We start from the raw sequence: 22,191 nt of genomic DNA, 5'->3' as shown, positions 1-22,191 counted from the left end.
CCCAGATCATCCCAGGCAAGCTTTGTCTAGCCAGCTTTTGTAAACCTCCAAGGATGGAGCTTCCACCACTTCTCTGGGTAACCTGTTCCAGTGTTTCACTACTCTCCTAGTGAGAAAAGTCTTCCTACTATCTAACATAAATTTCCCTTGCTGCAACTTGAGGCCATTGCTTCTTGTTCTGTCATCTGCCACCACTGAGAACAGTCTAGCCCCATCCTCTTTTGAACCCCCCTTCAGGTAGTTGAAGGCTGCTATTAAATCTCCTCTCCATCTCCTCTTTTCTAGACTAAAAAAGCCCAGTTCGATCAGTCTTCCCTAATAAGTCATGTCCAACAGTCCCCTCACCATTTCTGTCACCCTTTACTGGACTCTCTCCAATATCTCTACATTATTTCTGTAGTAGGGGTCCCAAAATTGAATACAGCACTCCAGATGTGGCCTCACCAGTGTTGAATAGAGGGGTAGAATCACTTCCTTTGACCTGCTGGCAACACTCCTACCAATGCAGCCCAGTATGCCATTAGCCTTCTTGGCAACAAGGGCACACTATTGGCTTATATTCAGCTTACTGTCTACTGTGTCACCCAGGTCCTTTTCTGCAGGGCTGCTGCCCAGCCAGTCAGCCCCCATGGTACTGGTGCAAGGGACTGTTCCATCGTAAGTGCAGGACTTTGTACTTGTCCTTGTTGAACCACACGAGATTTTTTGGCCCAATCCTCCAGTTTGTCTAGGTCACTCTGAATTCTAGCCCTGCCCTCCAGCCTATCTACTACTTCCCCACAGCTTGGTGTCATATGCAAACCTGCTGAGGGTGCCCTCTATGCCACCTTCCAGGTCACTGCTGAAGACATTGAACAAGACTGGCCCCAGGACTGACCCCTGGGGCATTCTACTTGATACTAGCTGCCAACTAGACATCGAGCCATCAATTACTAGTCTCTGAGCCTGATGCTCTAATCAGTTTTCTATCCACCTCGCAGTCCACTCATCCAGCCCATACTTCTTTAGGTTGCCTGGGAGAATGTTGCGGGAAACTATCAAAAGCCTTGCTAGAATTGAGGTATACCACAGGTGTTTTCAACCTTTTTTAATAAGCGCACCCCTGGCAGCCAGACATGGAGCAGGGGTGAGGGGTGGTGCATGGCCATATGTGGAGCAGGGGGGGGCAGATGAAAGAGTAGCACATGGCCAGACATGGAGCGGGGGGCCATGGCACATGGCCAGACATGGACTGGGGAAGGAGAGCTGGAGTGGCAACAGCATCCCACCCATCTGGAGAGCCACGCAGCACCTGTGCAGCCCACAGAGGGGCACCACTGGCCTCATCCCCCTTCCTCCCAGTCCTGCTCCTGGAAGGCGGCAGCATGGGGTGGTGGGTAGCGGTGCTCTGTCCCCACATGCCCATGTGTACCCCTAGGGCCTTCACCTGTACTCCCAGTTGACAACCACTGGTATACCACATCCCCTGGTCTCCCTGCATCCACAGAGCCAGTCACCTTGTCATACATAGAAGGCAGTCAGGTTGGTCAGCCATGACTTGCCCTTGAATCCATGCCGACTGTTCCTAATCCCCTTCTCCTCCAAGTGCTTAGAAAATGGATTCCTTGAAGATCTGCTCCATCATTTTTCTAAGAACTGAGGTGAGGCGGACTGGTCTGCAGTTCCCTGGATCCTCCTTTTTCCCTTTCTTAAATATGGGCGCTATGTTTACCCTTTCTCCAATTATCCAGGACCTCTCCTGATCACCAAGAATTTTCAAAAGTAATGGCTAGTGGCTCTGCAATCTCATCAGCCAACACCCATAGCAACCTCAGATGCATCCCATCTGGCCCTATGTACATGTTTAGCTTTTCTAAATATCCCCTAAGCTAGGGGTCAGCAACCCCTGGCACGTGTGCCAAGCATGGCATGCAAGGCGATTTTGCTCGGCATACCACCACCAGCCCAGGCTCTAAGCAGCTGCTGCCAGCCACGGAGCCCAGGCTGCTCCCAGCAGGATGCTGGGAGGCTGCAAGCCCTGCTGCAAGCAGACTGAGCTCCGTGGGCTGGCTGCAGCTGGGAGGTTCCAAACAGCAGCATGTTGGCACTCCGGCACCTTCCAAGATAGACATTGTGCTTTTTTTGGCACTCCAGCTGAAACATTGCCTATCCCTGGCCCTAACCTATTCTTTTGTCACTGTTGGCAGCTCACCTCATCCCCATACTGTGCAGCCTGGTACAGTAGTCTGGGAGCTGATCTTGCTTAAGGCAAAAAAGGCAATGAGCACTTCAGCCTTTTCTGCATCTTGTCACAAGGTTGCCTCTGCCATTCAGTAGAGGACCCACACTTCTCCCAATTCTCCTTTTGCTGCCAACACACTTAGAGAAACCCTTCTTGCTACCTTTCACCTCCCTTGCTAGCTACAATTCCAATTGCGCTTTGGCCTTCCCGATTTCATCCCGGCATGCCCGAGCAATGCTCTTATACTCCTACCTATTTATTTGTCCAAGTTTCCACTTCTTATAAGCTTCCTTTTTGTGATCTAATTTACTGAAGAGTTCCCTGATAAGCCAAGCAGGTCTTCTGCCATACTTGCTAGTCTTCATGCACGTCAGGATGGTTTGTTCCTGCACTCTTCAGTATGGCTTCTTTAAAGTACAGCCACCTCTCCTGGCCTCCTCTCCCCCTCAGTTTGGCTTCCCAGGTGATCCTGCCCATGAGTTCCCCAGGCAAGTCCAAGCCTGCTTTTCTGAAGTCCAGAATAAATTGGTCGCGATCAGGGATGGGCAAGTATTTTGGCTAACGGGCCACTTAACGAGTTTCAGGGAGCTGTCAAGGGCTGCAAGGGTAGCCACACCTTGACAGGTGCCCTGCCATCTGGCTACCATCTTGGGACCAGACATTCTGCCCCCTGAACCCACTAACCTTTGCCACTGGAAGTCCCCCCCCGGGGGGGGGGGGAGCATCTTGAAACCAGAAAAAAAAAAAGTCATATCAAAAAAATCAGGCATTTACTATGACTTATTTTAAATTTTATTTAAAAATATATTTTTGTCCAGATTTGTGTGTGTTTGCATAATATAGCTACAGGCAATTGCATAATAGCTCAAAATACAGTCTTACTCTTGTAAACTGTGTGTGGTTGAGGTGTATGGGGTGTGGGAATGGTGGGTGTGGAGAGGTGTGAGTCCAGGGTATATGGTTGGGGGGGAGTGTATGCGAGGGCTGTGGGAAGGGATAGGTGAGTCTAGGAGTATGGTGGGGGGATATGCATGTGTGGGGTGGTCCTCAGAGTCTCTGGAGTGTGCAAGTCCTTGAAGCTGCATGTGGTGGCAGCGAGCGGGGCTGACCCTGCCCATCGCCATAGCATGTAGGTCCCTGCACTACCACCCCAGCCACAGGGGGTGGCAGCAAGCAGGGCCAGCCCCACCCAGCTCCATAGCACACAGCTGTCCAGTTGACCTGATCCACGCTCCCACCCCAGTCCTGGGCTGCAGGTAGCGGCAGCGTGTGGGGCCAGCCAGGTCCTGGCTGCACACAGCGGCAATGTGCAGGGCCAGCCCCACACAGCCCAATACTGCTCCCACCCCAGCCTCCAGCCACACGTGACCTGCCCTCTGCAGCAAGGAAGAACAGTAGTTCTTCTTAATAGCAGCCTTGCCAACATTTGAAAACTTATCATGTCCCCTTAATAGCCTTTTCTCTAAGATTAAAATGCCTTGTTCCCTCATACTTCCAACCTCTGATTTGTGTCACTTGCCTCTTGATCCTACCTAGCTTCTCCACATCCTTCTCAAAATGTGAAGCCCAGAACTTCCCACAGTACTCTAAATAAAGCCTAACCAGCACAAAGTACAAAATAAGGTCATTAAGTTTCAGCTTTTTCTAAGGCATACACTATACTTGCAAGGAATGGCATTGGAAAGATCTCTATTGACAAAGACAGGTTCAGCATCTGTTATCACAAGGACACCCAAGTAAACCCTGTTCATTTCTCCCTTTGCAAAAGAGCAGGTTCATATGTTTAGCACAATGGCAGTGTGTAGGTATACACACAAGCCACCTGCTTTCACTAACCATGCCTTTCCACCTGTTCCAGGTTCTCTGCCTTCTTTCAGAAAGAGAAATTTGTTAAGAAAAGCATTCCAAGCTCTTCCTTCCTCTCTTTCAAAGATTTTTAAGTCAGTCTGTAAAATATTCTAACTCTAATAAATGTCTGATGCTGCATGGTTTTCTTGTTGTGCCTACATACTGTGAGCTTCTCACAAAAAGCATCTGGTAGCATCTTATCGCAATTGTCTTTTCACAGCAATAAAGTCATAGCTTAGGCATATAATATTCTCTACTGCTGCTATATTTGTCCAGCCTTTTTCTCTTGCTGCTCCCCTCCCCATCTATTCTCTTCCCAACTTTCTCTGCTTAACTAATTCTGCAATTTACTTTTCTCTCTCCAAGATCATGTGTGGAAGGTTGCATTACCTGCCTCTGGCAACCAAGGGACTAACTGAAGCTTTCCTTGTCAAGGTGAAGATCTATAGGAGCTGCCATTTGGGAGGCAGAGATGGGGGAAGTTCAGGTACAGGGATGAGAGAGTGTGCATTTTTGTTTCACTTTCTTGTCCGAGACACTTGCGTGTGAAGAGGAGGTCTTGCTGGCTGAACTTATTTCTGAAGTAATTCTAACAGCACTGCATCATTTTCTGGTACCAATTTCTTGCATTTTGCCTCTTCAAAAAGCCATACAGAGATCTGCACCAATTTAACTGTACCGGTTTTTAAAAATGGTTTCAAATTTAAGCCTGTGTGGAAAAACTGCACTGGTAAGATGAATGTGCTAGTGCAGAGCCTCTATGGGGAGCAACTTCTACAGGTAAGTCATACAGATGGTTTGAGTTGAAACATTACATTTTACTTTCAATCAGCTGTGCATGCATATAAAACTTTTTTAAAAGTCTTTGTTCAAGTTCTGTCCTCATACACCCACCCATGGCTCCTCCTGATGTCTGAGTCTGGCCCTTAGCCAGTGAAATGCATCACAAAAGGGACTGATGAAAAACAAACAGTAAAGGCCACCACCCAAATGGAGACAACAGAATTGTCCAATAAGCCCTTTATTGTACAAGACAAAGAGAGGCTTCAAGACAACCAATTTTCCATACAATCAGACTTGCACAATATGCTTTTGTGCTTTGTAATGAACAAAGAGCCACGTACTAACATCTTCCATTGTCCATAATTAATTAAAAACTACTACTATAGCCAAAATTCTGTTTGACCAAAATTTAAGTGCAGTACTTTCAAATACCTAGTGACCCTAGGATTTCAGAGAAATTTAGCAGTGGGTTTTATTCCTGAAAAACAAGGAAATAATTGTGTCTAGCTGTGTGACTTTAGGGCACACTGAATTTAAGATAATAAAGCTTAAGACATCAAAATTTAGATTTGGCAGACGCTAAGGAGTTCAGGATCATCTTCCTATTTATAGGGATCACACCAAAAAACACCATATAAAAACATCTCATAGAAGTCTATTTCATTATGCAAAATCATGAGATAAGGTTGTACTACTATTGCACAATTCATGGTCTTCAATACATCATGCTATTTGATGTTATTTCATGGGAACTCATAGCCAAGAAATCAGCATAGGAACCAAACAGAGTGATCATTTGTCAGGTACAAACTGATATGGAACTTTGTATTTTGTTTGTTTATTTAAACAATCCACATTTCCTCTTGAAGTTGTTGCCCCATCAAGGGGTACTGGGTGTTGGGAGACATCAATATTACTTCAGTAGCATTTTTAGGGCCAGAATCATGACAGTAGCTTGAGTCACCAATTCACAGAACTGAGAATATCAGAATTAATGAAATCTCTGGTGTATTCATCTGACAGCGCAGAAGCTGATTTTACTATTAAACACTAGTGTAGCAATGTGCAACTGGAGATCCCATCAGCTAAAGAAATACAAAGAACCAACCAACCAACAACAATGTATAATGCTGTGATGGCATAGTAATGCAACTTAAAGCCTCCTTCATACATCAACAAAAGATTACAAACACAACATTGCAACTCAGCCATTATACCATGATATTTATATAGTTCTCTGGTATTGTGTTTTGACAACATACTGCCCCTTGCTCTTCTTTAGCAGTGGCAGAGAAACAATCTGGCACAGAAAGACATGACAGTGGCACTGATAGATGCGACAGTTTGTCATGCACTGGCAGATGTGCACAGCTGCAGAGCACTTTAAAAATGCCCAAACAGGCAATGGAGTGTTTTCATTAAAGTCTGTTGGTGTGGCCAAGGGCAGGCCTCCTTAGCTGACACAGCCGAGCTCTACTCCCTGCACCCTCTTCAAAAATAAGAGAGGGGGAAGGGAGAGGAGGGAGCTTGTTCTGGTGGCTGCCCAGCAGGCACTGGAGGGCAGGATGGGTGGATTGGAGTGCCTGGGCTTGGGGGGGAAGGGCAGGGGTAGGGGGATAGCAGCTGCAAAGATGCAGCTGCTCTAACCTGCAGCTCATCTCCCAATCCCCAAGACCCAACAGCAAACATTTGTTGGGTCCCAGGGATAGATGCAACTCATACATTTCCTGCAAAATGCCATGGGTTATGGCAGGGAGCTGCACACCTGTCAGGACCCCATGTGACTAGCAGCTTGCTTAGCAATACTCTTACCTTGCAAGGCACAGTATTCTGCCAATACAGATGTTGCAACTATTCTCCCTAAAGACTCCAGTAAAAACTGTACAACTCCATATGTTATACATGCTTCTAGAGGGAGAAAACAAGCCTCAGATGGTACATTATGGAACAGAGACAGTTATAGCATTCAGTAATGTTTTAGATACAATTCTTAGATTTATTTTCATTTCTAACACTAGAACTTTCTTCTAAATCCTGTCAAACACATTTTTGGAATGCTGTTTCCTTCATGATATCCTGTGTTTACAGACAATAGCACACTGTGATTGTACAGCTTTGCTGTCCATTGTCACGCTACTGAGACTAGCTCTTGGCACAGATGTATTCGTGGACTTTGACTGTTAAATGCATGGCGGAGACTGAATAGTCACCGAGTCTCTCTCTCATCTTCATTTATAAAAGGTGGATACAGGTCAAATCAAAAGTATTAAGTAATTTTTTTAAAGACTGAATCACTCAAGCATGGACAAATTAGCACAGATACAAAACTCTCTTGAAAGCTTGTGATCAAATGTCTTATCAGTCTGCAAATAAAAGCATCAAAAAGCAAATCATTTACCTTCTCAGTTACCTCGTAACTGCTTAAAATTTATACAACTATCCATTCCAGCAACACTAAACCTACCAGTTATAAGTTACAACAATCTTTTAAGGTAGCTGAAAACTGATTCATGGTCAGTAACTTTTGCAGTTGTTTCTGTGTCTTGTGATAGTGTCTCTACACACTGTATTTACCTTTGAATGAAACAAGGGCCACAGGATTCAAATTGATGGATCAAGAGGTAATGTTCTCCAGATGCTTTTTTTAATATTATATTGCTCTGTCCATTCCTAGCTACCACAGAGACATCAAAGCCATCACCTGCAGAGCCCTATCATCCAGCCCAGTGGTCTCCAAAGTGGGGTGCGCTCACCCCAAGGGAAGCGCAAGACGATCAGTTAGGGTGCAGGAAGAAAATATTAGAACTTCTGTTTATATACATATACATATATTGGGGGTGCAGGCTCAAAATTTTTTTTACTGAAAGGGGTGCATTAATATAAATATACATATATTGGGGGTGCGTGCTCAAAAATCTTTTACTGATAGGGGTGCACGATCAAAAAAGTTTGGAGACCACCGATTCAGCCTACACTGCTGCCCCTGGACCTCAAAACTGGAATTGCAAATGGCATGTGGGGCCAGTCTGGGGCATATTGCTGCACATGGGGCCAGCCTATGGGCTGAATCTGCCTCACAAACCAGCTGCACACCACTCATCTGTTCCTCAGGGAATGATGAGCCCAATACCCCTGATACACCACATTGTTCAAATTGGAAATCAAACCCAGATTTTTAAGTTAAATTTTAGAAAAACAGCTTCCACTTCCCCCGTGCCCAATATAAATTGATGACCCAAATAAGGACCACTGGTGCACATACAAATAAATCTCACAGGAGACTCAAATACCAAGGAAAGGACAGAAAGGGTTAAATGCATTAAAAATACTAAACTGAGAACCAGGGATCCTGTTTTTTTCTGATTAAAAAAACCCACAATTTTCAGATATTTAATGCATTTAACCCTTTTGGTCCTTTCTTTGGTATTTTAGTCTCCTGTGAGATTTGGTATGCACACCAGTGGGTCTTATCTGTGTATGGGCATCAGTGGTCTTTATCTGTTCCTGATTTTCTCTGATAAAAAAAATCCCCAATTTTTGGATTTGAAAACATAACCCAAAATCCACGTTTTTCCATGATTAACATGAAACACCACTATGGGTTACTTTTTAAAATCTGGAAATTGGGGATTTTTTTTTTTTTTAAATCAGGGAAAAATCAGGATCCCTGCTGAGAATGACACTGAAGAAAACTGACTTGGTATTTTTACTGCATGCACAAAAGCATTGCAAATACGAAGTCAAGATGGTAAGGGGCCTAATTACAGGTCAGTCCTGCATATAAAGTGAAGTTACCATGGCTTTTTTGGAAAGTGGGAGGCGAAAAAAAGTGCTAAAAACAAATCTACTGTATTTTTCCCAACTATAGAACATCCCCATACATATATACACATACACATTTTTATATATATATATATATATATATATATATATATATACACATATATATATATACACATACATACATACACACACACACACATACACACATATACATACATATACATACACATACATACACACACACACACACTACGCACCTTATTATTGAGACCCTAAGTTAAAAAAAAAACAAAAACCTGAGCTCTCTGGGGCTGGGGGCCACTCACTGGTCCTAACCTTGAGCTGGCATGATGATGCTGGGGCTGTGCAATGGACCTGATCCTGCATCCTCTGTCACTTGGGCCACATGGCAAGTCTGAGAACCCATGACTGGCTGTGGAGCCATGTGCTAAGTCTGACTCAGTACATGGCTCCCAGTCTTGGACTGGTGCACCCAGATCTGGCCCACAGCTCTGGAGTCAGTGCAGGGTCCCAGACTTATTGCCCAGTGCCAGGATGCTAAATCAGGCCATATCACATGGCCTCAGCACCAGTATGCTGATACTGGGGCCATGCAGTGAGTCCAGGACTCCACACTGACTCCAGAGTCAGGTTCACTAAGTCCAGGACTGTGCCCTGGCTTGGAGCTATGCATCATGTTGGACCCAGCACATGGCTCTAGAGCCAGCATGGCATCTTCAACTCGCTGAGTAGCTCCAGCACTGGCATGGAAGATCAAGCTCTGCCACATGGCCCCAACACCAGCATGTCAATACAGGGGCCATGAGGCAAGTCTGGGACCCTGCACTAGCTCTGAAGTCCCATGCAAGTTTAGGCATACCAAGTCCAGGACTGTGCACCCCAGAGCCACACAGCTGCAGAGCCAGTGCTCCAGCCGAGGACCAACCGAGACAGCCGCCTAATCTGTAACATATCTTGGAAGAGGGACTCTCTACCAATCAGGAAATCTGGCAATGGGGGACAGGGATCAGATGGGGACGGAGCAGTGCAAGTAATAAATTGCCATGGTTCCCAGAGCCACAGCAATTAACACTGCCACCATTCTGCCTCCCTCCCTGCCCACCAAATCGCTGGATCAGTGGGGAGCCCTTTTCCTCTCATATCACGCGCACCACAATTTTCCCCAGATGATTTTGGAGGAAAAGATGGAAGTCACATACAGAAAATACAGCATAATCAAAACAGAGCAGATCTGACACAGTAAAAAACGCTCCTGAATCTCAGCCTTGATTATTGACAAAATGGTACATTCTTAGAGAAGAACTCAGCATACACCCTCACAATTATTCTTTATTCTGAATTTAAATGAAGACTAAGAGAACAAAGTCTATGTTATTTTTAATCTCAACTGTAAAAAATAAAATAATGTGGGGGAGGGGGAAAGGAGAGAAATAAAATCCTTCAGGAATATACAGTATTGCCAACCCCACCCTGACAAAAATCTTGAGACACTCTTAAAAAAAAAAAATCAAGATATTTGGTATGTAAATCACAAGATCCTATTTCAAGTGGGGGGCAGTCATTTGTAAAGGTGTGAGGAGCTGTGGGTATGTGGGGTTTGGAGTTGGGGGGGGGGGGAGGGAGGGTCCCTGCACAACCTGGCAGGATGCCGGGTACTATGGGTCAGGAGTGAGGGGCAACAGCAGGGCTGCGGGTGGGCTGTGACTTGGAAGTGAGAAGCAGACAGATACACAGATGGGTTGGGTCACATGGCAGCCGTGGGCAGCTCCCTAGCATTGTGTGAATCCTTGGGGGCAGACATAGGGGGCACGTACCACCTGGATTTATGCACAGGGCAGAGTCAAGCACCCCAGGAGTCAAGCACAGCCCACGCTGCACATCCCCTGCCCACCCGCTGGGCAGCAGGAAGTACACTGGCATTTCATAGCTCCCGGGGCAAAGGCAGCAGGCTGCAGAGAGCCCCAGCCTGCAGCAGGCAGCCCACCTCATGCCCTCCAGGTTTGTGCATGGGGCAATACCCCCTATGCCTCCCCGGGGAGGGGGGCACACAGTGCCAGGGAGCTGCCTGCCTTCCCCTCCCAGCGTCTCTGGACCAGCCACCCACATCTGTGTTACATGACCTGCCCCAGCCCCAAGGGGCCGTTCACCCTGCCCCCACTCCTTCCCTCACCATGGAGGCCTTGACCTGCACCCCCCTCTGCTTCTTCCCTCTCCCCCTCCCCTCACCCCTCCACAGACTTACCACCTGAGCACTCACTACACCTGCCAGAAGAAATCCTGAGATTTGAGGGTTCTATCCTGAGATCATGAGTCAATTTGACTTGGAAATTGCAAGTCTCAAGTTTTTTTTCACAAGGGTTGGCATTACTTTATATATAAACACAACTGTTTTGCCTTCTCCATTCTACAAAGTGCTCTACTTGATTTATAAGGAGGAAATCTACCCTGCCTTCTGCCCATATAATTTCTTGCCTTGACTTGTGTTAAAAGAAAAAACATCCAATTTCCTTCCTCTAAACCAAAGAGTTTGAGGTAAAAAGGGCTCAGTAGTAACAAGAACTACTGCAGCCCTACCTCATTTATATTTTTTTCATCATTCTTTCCTGCACAGTACAGGATGAGTGAGCTCAAGTCAATATCTATCCTCCTCAAAAACAAACTAAAACTATGCGTATTGTGGGTGTACCTTACTTTCATTACTTTAATCTGGTCCAAATACTTTCAGCTATTAGATATACCTGGGGGACAGTTTTAAAGTGACCAAGTCTTCTACAAGCTACAACTAAACATTTCTGGAAGACTACATTTGTCGTTCATGCTAGGTCTGATTCTAACTGACCCCATAGTCCCTTTACACCAATCTGGCAGCATAATTTACAACTTTAAGGTCCTTTTACACAGCTAGAATAGTACAGAGGCACTTTGGTGGAGATGGGAATCCAGCCCTTTAACTTTCCGAAATGGGGATCTGATAAAGCACATAACTTAGATAATTAAAATAAAATAACTTTGGATATGCGGAAAACATTTGTCTCTTATTGGTTCCTTTGGTTTAAGAGATAGTACAAAGGAGTTACCGTTCTGAAGCAATCCTATTGCTACATAACAGTTCAGGTTTCATCTTGGTGCACTCACCCATTTTTGGATGAGTTTGGTTTATTAAAGCGCACATGTGGTTAAGTGTCAGAAAGGACCCATCTGCATTTTTAAATCCTTTCAGACAAGTTAAAAATATTGTGGTGCAGTGAAAAGCATTTAGGAGCTCAGTCCTTCATCCCTGAAGTCACAGAAATGTTTGGTTCTGTGTAAAGAGAACTAGGACCCTTGCCCTGCCCTACCACCACTTTATTTCCAGAGAAACCTTAATTTTCTTTTTTCATATTTTTCCCACCAGCAGTAAGTTTGCCTCTACTGTGTAATACAGTGAACAACTTAACACTTTACAATGTTTTCTCTTCCCCCTCCCCAAGTCATAGGCAGGCCAGCTCTCATACATATTTTTAAGGTTCAAATCTTGTCCATCTGTTTGAGACTTCACAACTGCACACATGTCAATGTGACTCTTCATGTGCTTAAGTCCTAGAAGTAGCCAGCTCTGAGGTTATAAACACAGAGCCCTGTTTGACATGCATATGGGGCCCTGCAGGGCCTCTGGCTACCGCTGCAAGTAATATAAAAAACTAAGAAACAAGCAAACAAAAACAAAAACAAACTCATAATACCTCACCTGCCCACCACCTACAATTCCTGGGCTGCAAACATGCTCCCACCCTTCTTCCTCCATGCTCAATTTTGTTGTCACCAACTTCAGTGCCACAATTGAATAATTAGTTTTCTGGTTTAAATTATAAGCCTGCTATAATTCACAACAATTTAAATTCTCCTTCTTTGGAGGGGTGAAATACATCCACAATATTTACCACTTGTTAAGTTTAGATGCAAGGACTAAATATAATGCACTTACTTTTTTTGTATTTGAAGTTTTCTTTGCACTTTGATCAGAAAGTGAGCCTTCATCAGGTGGCAGAGTCAAGCGCAATCTACACACATTGCCCTAGAATAGAAAAAAAGTTTGCTTTTATTTTTAGTAATGTTAAGGAAGGTCATTTTAATAATCTGCTCTGTAAATCATGCACTAGCATCTGAGTTTTCATCCATCTCAAACAATGGGAAAATTACTTTGTAATGGCTGGGTTCTTTAGCTGACACAAAATAAGTCAAGGACAATATTAAATATACGAAATACATTATTTGAAATTTTGGGGCTGTTCTTATAAAGTGGCAATCATGAAAATAGTTCTCTTAACTTTCTCAACTATGTTTGCAGAGTTGGTACAAGTCTGATGTTTAAAATGGGAGGCAACACAGAGAATACATTCTAGAATGGATCCTGCTTTTGATGTCCAGTCCAATGGATATCATTAGCAGCTGTAAGAAGACAACAGAAAATACGGTGAGTGAAGCTGATGGGGGAGACTTTGCCCTGGGTCCCCACTGAAAACCTGTTGTCCCTGGGTAATCCCATGCTGTAGCAGGTAACACTGCCTAGCCTCCCACCCTTCTCCTGAACTCAAGCACCACCTCTTCCCCATCTCCCCACTGTGGCCAGGATGCAGAAAAAACTAGCTATACTTCTGGAACAATGGTTCTCCAACAGGATGCCACCAAATTCAGAAAAGTTATGGAGGGCTGAGAACCACTTTTATGAACTAACTCATTTCAGAGATGCATGAGCAGGCTACAACTTACTTCATCAGATGTCATGAAAGCAGGCTATAGCCTATGACAGCTCATGCATCTCTGAACAATTTAGTCTATAAAGTGCCAGCATGTCCTGCCCTCTGCCAAACAGATATTTGTTAGGGGCAAAAGCCTTGCTGAGATGGAAGAAATAAAAATTAAACAGGTAAGAAAAAAAAGGATGAGATAAATATAGTATTAATCAGACTGTGGGCTGATGAACTCTGAAGTCAAGGGGTGTGTTAGCCTTGTGTATAGTTATTAATTTGTAAACAGGAAAAGCCTCCTTCGCCATTATAACAGGCAAAAGGAAGCATCTGGAATTCTTTTCTCATGTAAATTCCAGACAGCACCTAATCACTGTTGAGTCTGTATACAGTCAAGTTTGAATTCATCATTAAAAATCAATATTACTAGTTATAGTAAATTCTACTGAAAATTTCGAAATTAAAACTGGTTTCCCTTCTAAATTTTACTTCCTATATCACGTCACTTCTTACAGAATAAGATTTGATAACAGAGCCTGGATTAATGACATTAACCAACATACAGGCTTGGCAAATATATCTAAAGAAAAAAGTATACTGAACTCTAGCCTCATTAACTTTCATAGCTTTTCTTTGTACTATTACAGTGTCTCAGAGTTTTCTAATGGGCTAGGACTCCCACTGTGCTAATCACAGATATAACACAGAACAAGATAGATTGTTAGTTCTATGGGAGAGGGACTGACACCAGAGATGGAAACAGATGGGTTGCCTGTACTGATCATGATAGCAGTGTCTTCAGTGTACTTTGGCCCAACCACCATTGAGGTTTTTTGTAGGCATAACAAAGGAAAAGTTTAATGAAGGGATAATAAAGTAAGTAGCCTTGTGGATATTTAAAAAGGTTCTCCCATGCATGTAGGACAGCCGAGAAAGCACAAAGTGCCGTCTTTTTTTTTAAATTAAATGTTGAGGAAGGCAACATGCAAGTGGAAGTCACATCTTGATAGTGAATGAGGGGCAAGTTTTGAAAGCAGACAAGCTAGCTCACATTTGATGACACAGAAAAGCATGAACCACTGATGGGATGGAAAAAGAGGGGTGACACAAAGTAACAGGCTAAGAGAATGATCTCTGCACCATAATTCTGAATAGGGTAAGAGGGCATTTATCAAGGCCAGAGAAAAGGACATTATAGTAGCCAAGACATAAAATGCGATCCTTGCCAGAAATGAGCTGTCTGCATGCATGCATAAAAAGGCTATAATCTACAGATGTTCTGCTGCAAGAATTTGTAACATTTGGGTATTGCCTGGATGTAGAGAGGTCCAAGTCAAAGATAATAGCTAGGTTATAGGCCTGTGTGGCAGGTAGCTTGGTGCTGCTGTTGACAGTAACCAGAAAAAGGATGTAGCTAGGAGCAGTTAAAGGACAAGAGTTTGAAGGTGCTCTGTTCTAGCCATGTTGATCTTGTGCTGACAGATGCACAAGGAGACGTCAGTGACCAGTCCAGATTTCATTGTGTATTTCCTGAGAGCAGATACCACAAGTTGAATTGTTACTGCTCTGTATTTAAACAGTGAGGCTTCAAGAGACTGAGGCCCTCTTATGAAAGGCACTGTACACCTATAGTAAGAAACAGTTCTTGTGGCAAAGAGCGTATGATTGAAATAGAGGAGACACAACAGGGAAAGAAAAGGAGCCTTAACCCCATTTCATCGATTAGGAAATGACTTTTCTAATGTCTTATTAGAAGGACCGTTTAGCTTGATTTTTGTTAAACAGTTCAGGGCCTGCAAGTGTACAAACCTTTAGGTATATGATGAGAGTAGTCCCAACAAATCCAGTGGAATTTTGGGGGTCATAACAGCCTTAATTTGGTTGTAGCTGTGGAAGGGTTAACACAGTAAGTGTTGCTGACTCTGGCTGAGCATCTCAGCCGCCATTCCAACCTCGCACTCCAGCCAAGTGAAACTACCCCCTGCACCTCTGTTTCCAGGAGGAGGTGCACAAAGCGGACTGGGAAGGGCCGCAGCATGAGGGACACTTGCTGCAACTGCTTCCCGGTCTTCCCAACATATCCCCTCCTGGAAGCTGAAGCACAACAGACTAGTTTACCAGGCCACAGTGGCACTGTTGGTGGCACAACACCCTTGACAAGGCCTCATGGCACCCCAGTTGAGAACCACTGATCTATAAGGCACCATGCTGCCCTATTTTACCTACTTTTAGACCAATATGGCTAACTACCTCTCACAAGGATTTGTTTGTAAGTGTGAACTGGAAGGGAGCAGTTGATGTTTTTCAGTATAAGCAAACAAAAGACACAGAGGGAGGTAGTTAGTTACTTACCCGGCAGGGGAAACACCATGTAGCTGGGTCCATTAAGGCAGTTTTCCTTAAGTGTTCCCAGGAATAACTGTTCTTCTGGTGTGGTTTAGTACCTGCCAAGGTGTTGGACCTTAAAGCCCACTTTATGGAAACGGGAGGCTCGTCCCTAGCTTGCTCCTGTGGCCATATGGCTGAGGACAGGCGAAACTTGGGGGCATTCAAACCCTAAGCCTCTGGGCTTGGGCCTGCACATAGGATGCCTGCCAAAAAACTTTGGAAATATCTCAAGCCCCTGGTGGGGAGGTGGAGGATGTTTGCCAGTCATAGGGCCACTTATGGTTCTGGACTGGCTCATGGATTTGGACTTGATTTGGCTTGGAACCTTTTTTTAAAAAGTCAGCCATGTTAGTCTGAATTTAGGCAAAAAGCTGGGTAGAAGTGCATCTTATAAACTAAAATTTATGTCAGCTTCTGTAAAGACAAAAGCCTTGCTGGACTCTGGGAAAGGAAGGGTATTTAGGGGATTGTACTGGGAGGCAATATGAGAAACCAAATCTCACTCCCAACGGAAGCAGAATTCAACCAAAACTGATCTGCATCAAAGGAGCATTCAACAGGTTTTTTTGAAACACAATCACTCTTCCTGGATTAGACTACCACTGTTTCTTTTATTTTAAATGTTCTCCTTGCTCTTTGGCAAGAGAATGAGACAATCCTCAAAGACAGAATAAGAGCTGTTCAGCAGAGAAGCCTATCCGTGTAGAGCAGAGGTCAAAGTATTGCCTGTGGGTTGGGTCTAGCCAGCAGAGCCCCAGGGCTCTGGCTTATGGCTGCCCACATCAAAACCAGAGCTAAGCAATGAGGAGCTACACCAGGGCTGAGCAATACCCACCGCTGTGCCTTTCCTGACATTGCTTCCTTCCCCCTTCCCTTAGCCTTCCCCCCAGGTGGGGTATGGGCACATCCTGCCAGCTGTTGGGAACCTGTGCTACCGTTAAGCAGCCGGAAGCTGCATCCACACCGCAGCCGGTTGTCCCTCCTTCCTCCCCTACCCCAAGCTACAGAGCAGCCTACACACAGCTTTCAGGTGCCTAGCCCAGGTGCAGATCCCTATCTGCTGAAAGCTGCACCCATGCCCCAGCCAGCAGCAAGAGGCTGAGAGAAGCAGCAGTGCTGTAGATGCAGTGAGGCATATGCAGCTCACAACTGCCTGGCCCTAGAATGGGCACAGGGAAAGCCCACCTGCCATCAAAGCACCATGGAAACCACTTTGCTCGGGTTGGACAGGAGTTAGATTGTTTCAGCCTATGGCTTGAAAAGGTTGCCAGCCTGGCATAGAGGGGCTACAACAATCATATTTACACATGCACTGTCAATAATCAACTGTAATTATACAAATCCCTTGCATCTGTATGCCAATCAGTGAATTGCAACTATGTGAGAGAAACAAGCATTCATATACAATGTGGCTTACTGTGGAAAAACCAAACAATTATGGTGCACACACAGCCAGAGTTCAGGAAACTAAGGAACTGGTGAGGAGTTCTAAATCCAGGTTAAAAGATTGTGTAGGCTCTCTACCCTGAGTGGCTAAGATTAACATATTTAGTACTATCATCATGTTGAGATTTTATTTCTTCCCCCTTTTTTTCTGCTTTGTAAAAAAAAAAAAAAAAAAAAAAGTGAAGCAGCACCCTTCTTGCAGATTTCCTTCTCTACATTCTGCCCAACCCACCTTTTTTGTTTTCTGACTTTTATGCCCCTATACTTTCCACCCCTCGTAACCTCCCTGCTTGGAGACCCCTCTGACGCACAGAATGTAGCTCCTATTTCCTTAGGCATGTTTGCAGCACAGTGCTGGGAGCTGCATAGCAAAACAAACTTTACTGTTTCAGTTTGCAGCTTGTAAGGCTGATAGAATAGTAAAGACTGGATAGTTTTAGATTTCAAGTCTGATGAGAAGACTGGATCCTATCAAATTCTATAAAGCTGTTAGGGCTCTACAGACTAAGGCAAAACCAACTGACATGGCTGCACTTCTAAAATATCAATAGCCCCAACTAAATTAGTGCCTACAGTGCCAATCCCAACAGGCCTACGCATCCAAAGAAGTGCACATTTACAAACAGAGCCAGTTGCTCGGCCTTTTAAGGAATTCCCATTCTGAGGGTATGTCTCTCATACGGCCTTCAAAGAAGCAGGTACTAATAGTCCTACAGGACAAACATGGACTCCCACAGTCTAACCTCCTCTGAAGTAGCAGCTTCTAATGATGCAAAGCATACCACCAATTCTCCCTTTTTACTTAGTATTTCTCCAGCTACACTAGTAGTAACAGCAACAGGAGTATAAATGGTCATTCAGTCAGTCCCACTGCTTCCCAAGTGAAGTACTCCATGCTGAAGCAGGATTACAGGCATAATCCTTTGCTACTTTTTGGGGTCAAGTTAGTGAGGAGGGAAGAACAAGCAACACCAGTTTCCCTCGGTCTTCAGAAGCAGTAATGTACTACTGCTAGGGAAGCAGCACTTTGCATAATTTGTCTGCAGTTTTATTGGTCAACCTTCAGACTGTGGAGATCTAGCCCTCAGCTGCAGAGGGGGTTGCAGCAACTGCAAAAAGGGAACCTCAAACAAAAACAGGGAGGCGGCTGGGGGGGTGGGATGCACCTAAGTGTTGACTGATGGTAAGAGAATGTGACAGCAGAGGATAAAGAGACAAACAATTGCATGGTGTGGAAGAAGGGTTAACTACTAAATTGGGGGAGAGGGAGAGATCATTCCTTGAAGTCACAGAGGAAGAGATTCATTTTAGGGGTTTTTTCCCCCAATGACAGCTGCCAATGGGAGGTAGTTAACCAAGTAGAAATCCAAGTGTCCTTCTAATCTCTCTTCATGTCATCAACATCATATTAAAATAAAACTGACTTATCTTGTTGTTGGTGAAGTCCTGATAGATCTAAGAGTGTTACTTCGGTTAAAAAAAAGAAGCCGCAGGGAACTTTTAAACTTTGCATTTGCAGTAGCTATAGCTTTACCAAGTTACTTGCACAAGGAAAACTGTTCCAATTTGGCCAATGTCTACTGTTGGCTCCAAGAAAGTTACCAACCCACAAACAGTATTTCCAAAGCTGTATTTGGCATCATTTATAACACAGATGCATAAAGCAGACAGCAAAGTTTGCCAAATGCAATGGAAATGAACAGACGGAGACATGCTTACAGCCGGCTTCTAAGACACTAACAGCATAGCTTAGGTTGTTGCAGTGCAACATTCTTTATTTCCCTACTTTTTAAAAGCAGATTTTTAGATTGCCTTAAAAATAGCAGGAGTAATTCTTACAAAGAAAAGCACCCATTTGGGATGAGTAGGGTCACAAAGAAGGGCCAGAGCCTCAAACCATGAATGATTACTGTGACAATAATCCTTCCACCTTTTTTCACAAAAGAAAGATGCGGGGAAGCAAGCCAGTAATAAAACATATCCAATACCAGCAATAAGGTTAGAAGAACAAAATATTTTTGCTAGGAAAAAAATAAGTCATTTTTCTACTGATGAAATCCCATTTCAAGAAGTCTGTTGCTCCTGGGTCACAGGCAATAGGAGCAATCAACTGCATCTTCACTGACTTCAGTGGGAACAGGACTGGACTGAAAACTACCCAGCTCACTCTATTGTTTCAATAAATACTGAATGATACTTCAGATATTTAAATGGTTTGGGGATCAGGCTATTAACTGGGTAATTCCATGCTGCTTGTGATCCATTTGGGATTTTTGCTGAGTGACTGAGTTTTCAAAAGCAAACCTACCCAACACAACAACACACTCCAAGAGCCAGAAAATGATAACTTCCAAGGTGAGACAAAAGCAGCAGTATCCAATTTCAGGCAGAGCAAAAAGATTAATCTGGTAAGTATGAGACTACTGGCAGATAGTCCATGAGAGAAAACGTAATTAGAACCAGCACTAGATTCATCTTAAAGATAACATGATTAATGGACACTTTTTCTGTGATCCTTGGTAGATGGGAATGTGACACACCTCTTTTGTTGGACCAATTTGTCATTTTAACTGTTTTCAGCTAGGCTTAAGCACTCATATTTCACTACAAAAAAGAAAAGCGCCACATGAAGAAAAGTTTTACTTGCAAATTAGGTCTGTTGTTTCCAAGAGAAAAAGGTATTAGAACCTGAGCTATAATCAGGCTACGTAGTTTCACATTATCCCTGGAAACACGCTAAGGATTAAGTTAAAACAAAAATATATATATATTCTAAAGTAAATTAATAAAATATTTTCAAGAAACATTAAAAAATAGAAAAACTGATTAGAATGGGAAGGGCAGGAATTTTAGAAACAATCACTACAGTTTTTCTAGATTTTCCGTTCTAATTAAGATACCTCAGGTGTGAGTCTAAACTCCTGAGTTCTTTAAACACGTTAATTAGCATATGACGGGATGTGACTTCAGTACAATAATTGCAGCTGTGTCACTGGTTTTAATGCCTGAAACAGGTGTAAGTAAACTCACACTTCTCATCAGTTTACTTCTGATGATCCTAGATCCTTGTTGCCTTAGATTGCTAGTTATTCACTACTCTGATAACATTACAATCCTCCAGTATTACTGCTTTGTAAAGACAAGCCTCTCATGTGATCCCTGCTGATGCATTAGCGCTGCAGCATGCCAAGAATGCTGTGCTCGCTGATAACTAAACTATGTTGCTCTACTTGATGAAAAGTTATTTCAAGTGGGGTGGCAGTCAGGACATTCCTCTCGTATCCGTGTAAGGATACTTCAGAAGCGCTGCAACCTGATTGATACGTGGATGGCTACGAGGCATCGGTTCTTCCTTGCCAAAGGTTTCAAAACCACCCCATTTAAACGGAGGCCTGTTCCATTAAAAAGCGCTTTGTTTCCAAACAAACACCTACTATTTGCAGCGGCGAAAGCCTTCTTTCAGCATCTTAAACCCCGGCCCCGTCTGAGCGGGAAAGTCCTTAAAAGTCCATCATGGAAACCCGCCCGCCCTCTCCGCGGGGCTGCAGCTCTAAACACGGGCGTGCGAGGCCAAGCGGCCCCGAGCCGAGCCGAGCGCAGCCCAGGCCGCCCGGCGCCTGAGCAGGACGAGCTGCAGTCCGCGGGGACCGGGACCGGGACCGGGACCAGCTCCGTCGGGGGGAGCCGCCGCGGGCCGCCCCCAGGAGGTAAACGCAGAAATAAATCGATACAAAGTGGAGTCCGAGTCGGCTCTTCGCAGCCGCCGGAACCGCGACACGGCGGGGGCCGGACCGGGCCGGGCCGGGCGGTTCGTGGCCCCGCTCCCCCTGCCCCGACTCACCCGCCGCTGGCCGGGGCCGGGGCCGCTGTCGGCGAGGGGCGGGCGCGGCGCGGTGGCGGTGAGGCTGAGCCCGGAGCTGTAGCGCAGCATCCTGCGGCCGGACCCGCTCCCGCTCCCTGTCCGCGCCTGGCTGCGGCTTCGCACAGTCCCCGCCCCGGCCCGGGGCCAGGTGCTGCCTGACGGGCCGGGCTGGGGCGGTGCCCGTGCCCTATCCCTGCCCCCGGCCGGGGCGGGACGGTCTGGGCGCGCAAGTGGCGCAGGTGCGCGGGCAAGTGCAGCGCTCGGCGACGGCGCGTCCTCCCCCGCCGGCCGGGGCCCAAGTGCGGGTCTCGCCCGTACTTGCGCGCACGTCCCGCGCGCTGCGGCGCCACCAGGCGGGGCCCCCAGCACAGTGGCCGGGGCAGGCTGCTGTCATCCCAGCCGAGGAGTGAATTTTTCAAGCTCGTCAGAAGTGAATTTGCCGGGTGCTTTGTCGTCTCCTCATCCCCTTCTCCCCTCCGTCTTCTTTCGGCACAAGGAGACGTCCGAGGAGCGTCTCTCGCCCGTGGGCCGAGCCGGGACCTGGCCGGCAGGGCTGCTCTGCCTGTTGCAAGGGGCCCCGTGGCGCGGAGGCATCCCGGGGTGCCCCAAATCCCACCTGCCCGAGCTGGCTCTCAGAGGACTTTGAGATGGGCCTGGCGGGTGATTCCGGGCAGGGTGTCCAGCGCGCCTGTGCCAGTCGGCAGCTATTCGATCCGGCTTCGGATCCGGCCACTTCGGACGGCAGCGATCCGATCCAGAGCTCAGGACCGGTTTGCCGCTTTGATCCGGCCCAAGCAGCTTCAGGCTGTAATGAAGGATCAATGACATCTATATAACTTTGTTGTTTTATCTCATATTTGGGTGCAACTTGCAGGAGTGGTCGCCTCTGCTGAGAGCATGAAGCCTGCCAAGTTTCAAGAAGGTTGATGCAGAGGTTCAAAGAGAACTGCACCCCAACTTCTTGAAAGCAAAACTCCTGTCACGTCTGTGTTACACCACGGGTGGGTGAAAACTGCAGGGGTGATGGCAGGCTTTGTGGCCTCACCACGGGCTAAGTTTCAAGAGGATCGGTGCAGAGGTTTGGGGGGAACTGCACCGCAAGCTGCTGACAG

At 45.6% G+C, this 22,191-nt stretch overlaps 1 protein-coding gene across 1 annotated transcript in view; it reads right to left on the bottom strand.

The window, feature by feature from the left end:
• MYZAP (myocardial zonula adherens protein) overlaps positions 1-21,464 on the bottom strand; it is an 89,900-nt gene extending 68,436 nt beyond the window's left edge. The window contains exons 1-2 of the mRNA XM_090029543.1: positions 21,059-21,464; positions 12,621-12,710 (exon numbers count right to left, since the gene is read on the bottom strand). Coding sequence (XP_089885669.1) covers positions 12,621-12,710; positions 21,059-21,148 — 180 coding nt within the window. The 5' untranslated portion in view covers positions 21,149-21,464. The remainder of the gene's footprint in view (positions 1-12,620; positions 12,711-21,058) is intronic.
• Positions 21,465-22,191: the final 727 nt, after the last annotated feature.

The sequence above is a fragment of the Crocodylus siamensis genome, chromosome 15 (genome assembly GCF_052110815.1).
Source record: "Crocodylus siamensis isolate JL-2025a chromosome 15, ASM5211081v1, whole genome shotgun sequence".
NCBI classification, from domain to species: Eukaryota; Metazoa; Chordata; order Crocodylia; family Crocodylidae; genus Crocodylus; species Crocodylus siamensis.
The sequence above is the reverse complement of the archived record's forward strand: the minus strand, read 5'-3'. Positions and strand labels throughout refer to the sequence as shown.